The 6,745-nt window shown below is 44.1% G+C and overlaps 1 protein-coding gene across 2 annotated transcripts; it reads right to left on the bottom strand.

The window, feature by feature from the left end:
* Window positions 1–344: 344 nt before the first annotated feature.
* Window positions 345–5,627, bottom strand: LOC115690385 (receptor protein kinase-like protein At4g34220). 2 transcript variants are annotated; one of them, XM_030616714.2, is made up of 3 exons: window positions 4,283–5,627; window positions 3,011–4,138; window positions 345–1,369 (listed from the first exon to the last, which is right to left on the bottom strand). In XM_030616714.2, exons 1-3 carry the CDS (start codon window positions 4,701–4,703, stop codon window positions 684–686), a joined length of 2,235 nt encoding a protein of 744 aa, XP_030472574.2. In that variant the 5' UTR covers window positions 4,704–5,627; the 3' UTR covers window positions 345–683. The 2 variants fall into 2 exon arrangements, with proteins under 2 accessions (XP_030472574.2, XP_030472573.2); XM_030616713.2 differs by having other exon boundaries at window positions 3,011–5,627.
* Window positions 5,628–6,745: the final 1,118 nt, after the last annotated feature.

Raw genomic sequence — 6,745 nt, forward strand, 5'->3', positions numbered from 1 at the left:
GTAGGGCTCAATTAATAAAAAAAAGTTTAGAACTGAATTAGCACAGTTGCAATAAGTTTATGAACTTTTTTAGAATTTTCCCTTGGAATTTCGCAGTAGATTAAGACTACATTAGCAAAATTGGTTTTAGGACTGATTTGGTACTTATCTCTCTCTCCATCTCACATGCAGTCTCATAAAATTCAACATTCTAACTGTACAGCAATATCAAACTACTTACCGTAACAGTTTCAAGAGCTATCACTTATTCATTTCAAGAATCCAGTTAAAATGAAATGTTGATCCCACTAGCCCAATTCCTCAACGAAATCTCACGACGTTGGTGGGTCCTTTGTCCATCTACCTTTTGCTAAAGAGGGCGTGTCTCATTCATGTTGAAAAAGGATGAACAACGTACATAGCCCGTGAATCTTAGGTTATTCGGACATCATTATATTCACCAATTATAGGACAAGCTGGGGATTCTCAAAAGGCAGAACCGACCAATCCCACTTTACTTTTCGCCAAGCAAAACCAAACCCATCTGTTCATCGATTACTTCCCTCTCCTTCCTTGCTACATCCAAGTCAAAAAGGCTAAAAGGAAAGACAACACTTTGATTTTTAGTGGCCAAGCTTTTTCAAAGGGACCCAAATCCCGCTAATTTAGCAAATTCAGCATCACATCAGAAAAACAGCATCAAATCATGGCGTCATGACCTTTTCAAGAACTTGGAGTGCTTCCTTCATGGAGGGCCTCTTCTGTGGGGCAAGTGAGGCACAACCAAATGCCAACTTGAAGCAACCCAGCACCACCTCCTCCCTGCTCGCCACGTCGGCCCTGATCGCCACGTCGGCCATCCTCAGCACCCACCCCCGGTCCTCGTTGCTGACCGAACCGGCGTTCCACTGGGCCAGGTCCCGGTCCAGGAACACTCTCCCCGTGAGCATCTCGAGCAAGACGATGCCGAACGAGTACACGTCCCATTTCGAGCTCGGCTTGAAGCTCTTCAGGGACTCGGGCGCTTGATAAGGAGAGGGAGCTCCGAGATTCGAGCTCGTGGGCACTACAAATGGGCTACTGTTGTTACTATGATTAACGTTAGTGATCAAAAGATCTTGATGGTGTCCGAATCTCTGACTTCCGAACCGGTTCGATGAGCCTGAACTTGTCGCTGTCATGTGGTGGCTGGCACTGCCGACGACGAGCTTCTCGAGGCCAAGGTCGGAGATTAGAGGTTCCATGTCGGAGTTGAGGAGGATCTTGGTGGGCTTGACGTTGCCATGGACAAGCTTCTTGTCGTGGATGTGAGCGAGCCCTCGGGCAACTCCTCTCGCGATCTTGAGCCGGTGTTCAAGAGAGAGGTGAAATGGGGACGACCCTGCTTTCCCTAGGATTAGAAGAAAATTGTTACCATCGATTCGTGAGTATCTAAAAATATTTACTAAATTTCATTAAGTTCAATGCCGATGTAAAATATAATGAACACGACCATATGAGACGATTTTCATACACCCAATGCATCTTGTCTAGAGATTATATCTTTTAATTCATGAAAATAAGATTCATTTTCCTAAAATAAAAGTCGAATATACTCATTTTGTAAGCTCAAAGAAGTACCACATCACATGGCAATCCGATCAGCATAACATGTAAGTTTAATCAATTTTTCAGTTTTTTTCTCTCTGAAGTTATGATATGAACGATTAGTCATGATTAAAATAAAATAACTTCGTAATTCGGGCCAGCAAATTGAAAAACAACATTAATTAAACTGGACAGCTAAAAACAACATTCAAATTCAACAGAGGATAGACCGACACTGCACATGGTGGGCACACACAATATGCCAAATCTTTCGTACCCTACAAATAATAAAATACAGTGTTCATCAAGCTTGGGGAGCTGCATTTTTCAATATTTTATGTTTTGCGCCTAATTTTTTCAAACTTATAGATTTATTCAATTATAATCACGAGAAGAACAAGCTGGGAATTTTATTAATTTCACCTGAAAGAATATTAAAGGAGACATTCCTTGAGTGCAGATCTGACCTCAAATCTTGATACCCCCTGAAGGGTATCGGATTTGAAAATTGTGTTAATCCAACATAAAGAAATAAGAAAAATGGTACAAGTCTTAGAAAAATTTATCAAAAAGAAAATTGCTACACATGTGGAGAAAAATCATTGCCATACTGAAAAGAATAATTATTTCGATTCCAAAACACCAAAGATTTAGGTCCAAGTTGTGCTAGCTCGTCCAATGGACCGCCGCCACTTGGCATCGTGGAATTGCATGTCCTAAAGTTACGAGGAAACAAACTTGATCCTAAAAATGTCCTTTTTTACATATATTGGATGAATCAATCTTTAGACCAAATTATATCTATCACTTTACCAACAAAAAGAAGCTTGAGCATGTTTCGAGATCCGAGAACCCGAATCACTTGACCGACCGACCCCTTCGTTGTCCATTCATTGGGGTCGGGGATGGATGGAACCCCGAGCAATCAAACGCAATTTTGGTCCCGCAAGAACACATAAGTTAAGGAACATGACTTTGTCTCTGCATGTGAACTCCTTTTGTTTTCGGAAACCGCAAATTCGCTGTTCATTTTTTTAACATGCAAATTTAATAATATGGAAATTCCAAGACTCAAAGTCGAATGGAAAAGACGTTACCATCATTCACAAAAATGAAATAGAAAACCAATCATATTTGTTTCATAACTTGCGAGTGATTCTCACGACATCACATGACAGAACAGTACCTTAATAATAAAGTAATTTCATAGATTCTAAAATCAAGAACACAAATTCCTTTTTTGTAATTTGAAATTTTGTGATATGATTTTTTTTTTGTAGTTTAGTATGGATTTCAATTTTCCTTCGATCAAAATGCAAATAGGCATGGAATTTCAATTATTTGAGAAGAATTAGACCCCCCCCCAAAAAAAAAAAAACACAAGAACATCAAAGCAGGAGGAAAGAAGAAACGTGGGGGCAGAGGAGGAAGAAAGAAAGCTTACTGTAACCAGAGCATGCGCCGGCGAGGCTGCCATTGGAGACGTAGTCGTAGATGACGAGCTTCTCGTCGTCCCCCCAGTAGAACCCTCGCAGCCGCACCAGGTTCGGGTGCTTCACCCTCGCGATCGCCCTCGCGTGGTGCTCGAACTCCTTCATCCTCTCCACCCCGCTCTCCCCGATCCGCCTCACCGCGTACGCCGTCCCGTCCTCCAGCACCGCCTTGTACACGATGGTCCCCCCGCCGCTCGCCCCCAGTATGTACGCCGACGCCCGCAGCAGCGTGTCCAGCTCCAGCCGCGTCTCCCCGTCGACCGTCACGAGGGTCCCTGTTTTCTGGCTCGCCCCCGTCCCCGTTTGGTGGTGGTCGCTGTTTGTCGCCGCCGCAGCTGCGGGCAAGTCCTTGCCTTCGTCGTCCTCGCTGGAGCATGATTCGGAGGTCGATGCTTCTTGGCCTTTGATCGTGAGGCAGTAGCAGCTCGCGGGTTTTCTTGATTCCGGGTCTGGGTCTTGTTCCGCTGCTGGCTCTGGTTTCTTATGTGATTTGGGCTCGTTGGTCGTGGTGACTTTGTTGTCGTTTTTCTGCTTCCTGACTTGGTAGACGTAGAGGATGACCAATGCGAGGACTCCTATTCCGGCTAGATCGCCTACAGCGATTCCTGCTATGGTCCCTGGTTTTAGCCCGCCGGGCGTTTGGTCTTTTGCCGCAGCAGATGTTCCGGTTGAGTTCGCCGATGGATCGGTGTCGACTGTCTTCGGGATGACTGCGATGGCCGCCGGTGACGTGGTTGTGGTGGCGTTGGGTGGCGTGGAGAGTGTTGAAGGGATGGAGCACAGGATCTTCAGCGGCTTGCCGCAGAGATCCACGTTGCCCGCTAAGAACTCTGTTTTCTGATCTGCCCAAGCCAGTGACTCCGGGATTGCGCCACTCAGGTTGTTGAATGAGAGATCGATAGTGGTATTTCTTGGGATTTTCGAGGCGAAACCTGGCGGTATTGGGCCTGAAAGCTTGTTGTAGGAGAGATTCAAGTAACGCAGACCGTTACCTCCGAAATCTGATGGCAGAGATCCATTCAGCAAATTTGAGGACAAGTCTAGGACAACAACCGAATCAAACCCACTAGGAACGCCACCTGCGAAGTAATTACTCCTTAAAGAAACAACAGACAAGTTCTTGAGGGACGTTAGGTTCTCAGGAATACTTCCACCGAGTGCATTATCAGAGAGATTCAAGAACGTGAGGCTTTTGGAGTCTCCGATAAACTCAGGCAGCTCACCTGAGATCACGTTGTTGGATAGAGAGAGCACTCGAAGCGTGGAGGAATTGATGATAGTCGAAGGCAAGGATCCATTGAAGTAATTACTAGATAAATCAAGATGCGTGAGATGCTCAATCATGCCGAGCTCCTTGGGAATTGAGCCCAGAAGCTTGCTATTGGGGAGGACTAAGCTGGTGACTCTGAACATGGCTGGTGTTCCGGGATCCTCAATCTGTGTGCAAGTGACTCCATTCCAGGCGCATGGGGTAACATCGCTATAGTTCCAGCTCTCCAGGACAGACAATGGGTCACTCAAAATGGAGTACTTGAAGGAGAGCAAGAGGATACCATCTGAGTTTAGAGCGGATGAACTAAGCAGAAGGAGGCTGAAAACCAAAGCCCTCAAACTGGTATGCAGATTTTTGGAGCTTGGAGTCATGGTTTCTGGAGCTGGTCACAGCCGCACATGTTGGCTACAAATTCATAGTGAAGAAAAAAAGCGGAGACGTAGTGGAGTGAGAAGATAAGAGAGTGGAGAGAGGGTGACCAACTCCAGCTCCTGTCGTTCTGGTTACCAAATAGATCAGGATTAGGAAGAGCATGTAACAGGTGAAAAAGTAAAGAGTGGGAGAACCCGGTGATGGGTTCCAGGAACAGACCCCCAAAAGCTAAAGCTTACTCCAAACAATGAAAGTGACCCAAGAAATGAAGTGAGCTCACCAGGGAAGGAACTACTAAGTGGGGAAAGTTCGTAGAGAATGGAGGTAGCTGCAGTTATTAGTTGCAGAGACAGAGAGTTTAGCTGAGAAAAGGGGTACTGCCTTCTCTTTTGTGCAGTTGGAGACCATGAGGCCAAGAACTTTAAAAAGTGAAACCACTGTGAAGATAAACAAATGAAAAATGAGGACCCTTGGCTTTGCACTGCCTCTGCCAACTATCCTTTTAACTTTTTGTGAGCTTGAAGTATTTGATTGATACAGGGTAAGCAAGAGAAAAAAGCAGAGGGAGGAATCTAATATCTGCTACTACAGGACAGCCGAGTGAGTTGGAGCCCGTCAGATTGCAGAGGAGGAGCTCATAAGTCCACCCTCCTTTTGAACATTGATTGACTTTCTGGTGCCCCTCGTTTCCCACTGATTTCCCTAACGTTTGCCGTGGGTTAAACGAAGAGTGGCAACACTAGAAGGTTTCCATTTGGAAAATGGATATTGAGGTGGGCCGTCTGGCCACCGCCGGGCCAAGAAAACATAGAGAACTCCATTTTGGAGCTGTGTGTCGGTGTAGCAGTTTTGCAATGTGATTGAACCTTGGCGTTTGATTAATAGGTAGCTTGACTAAAGAAAGGGAGCTGAAACTTCTACAAGGGACTCCGTGGCCTATCCTAATCCTGCTGGGCGGGCTCCACGGATGCGTTTTTTTATTTTAACATGCCGATACTCACACGCTTTGTACCCTTAATTCCTCATGTATCTTTGTATTCCCTAGAGAGAAAATAACTTCTGAAAGTTTTCAATTCCGGTGATCCCAAGGTCCAAATAAGAATCAAGATAAAGCTCTTTAACGACTTGCTTAGGTTGTTGGAGCTGTGTGTTAGTCTAGCAGTTTTGCAATGCGATTGAAGGTGCTTGTAGGTGCCTTTGCCACGATCTAGCGGCCTTCAGCATGGTAATTTCGCCGTGCTCCTCCGTTGGATGGCCACCGACAAGACGATTGACATCAAAACACTTGAGTCCAACAATTGATAAGAGATGCGGCAAAATTGCCATGTATAGAGCCGCGGGACATAGAAACGGCCGCTTATGGGAATTGATTTGTTAGCAAATGAATCTGCATTTGCCTAGTTTTTCTGTTTAGGAACTTGATGCAAATCTGCCAAGGTATTCAAAAAGAAACTTCCTGCCTTCCTCACCATAAACAAAATCAGGACTTAATGAATATTCAATATACAATCCATTGTATATTTAAGCTCTTTATCAATATCATAAACCAATCCATTATAACTCTGCATCAAATTGCTTTAGTTTTATCATAAAATCGGCTTAGCGACGAGTGAATGGGCTTGAAAATTTGGATTAGGTGCACACACATATTTAATCCCTCATATAACTAAGTGCAAATAACTTCATGTTTAAGTCATCCACTTGAGTTTTGACTCACACTTCACATAATAAAAAAAGGTTAGGGAGGTACTAGACGCTTGGCTTAATCGAAATGGATTTTCTAGTCATAGAACAAAAAAATTGAGTTGCAATAGAGATGGTTACAATTTTGAGTACTGGAGAATATAATTGAGTCGTGTAGCTTGAACACAACTAATAAAAGTCGAATGCTTGAACTCGACTTGATTCATAACAGGCTAGCTCAAAATTCAAATGTAGTCAACTTTGTGCTTTCAACTATGTGACCCGAAAAATTCAGGGCTCTATCTAATTGAGTAGGTGACTTTTTACGTTAAAAATCTAGTATTTACTTTTTCTATAA

Source organism: Syzygium oleosum, unplaced genomic scaffold (genome assembly GCF_021117445.2).
Source record: "Syzygium oleosum isolate NSW1041296 unplaced genomic scaffold, Sole_v2.1 Sole_v2.62, whole genome shotgun sequence".
Taxonomy (NCBI): Eukaryota; Viridiplantae; Streptophyta; class Magnoliopsida; order Myrtales; family Myrtaceae; genus Syzygium; species Syzygium oleosum.

Excerpts from the sequence above, each read along its gene's own strand:
- LOC115690385 (XM_030616713.2), bottom strand. The coding sequence starts at position 4,703 with ATGACTCCAAGCTCCAAAAATCTGCATACCAGTTTGAGGGCTTTGGTT. Across the intron at positions 1,370-3,010 it reads CGGCGCATGCTCTGGTTACA|GGAAAGCAGGGTCGTCCCCA; the intron begins GTAAGCTTTCTT and ends TTCTAATCCTAG.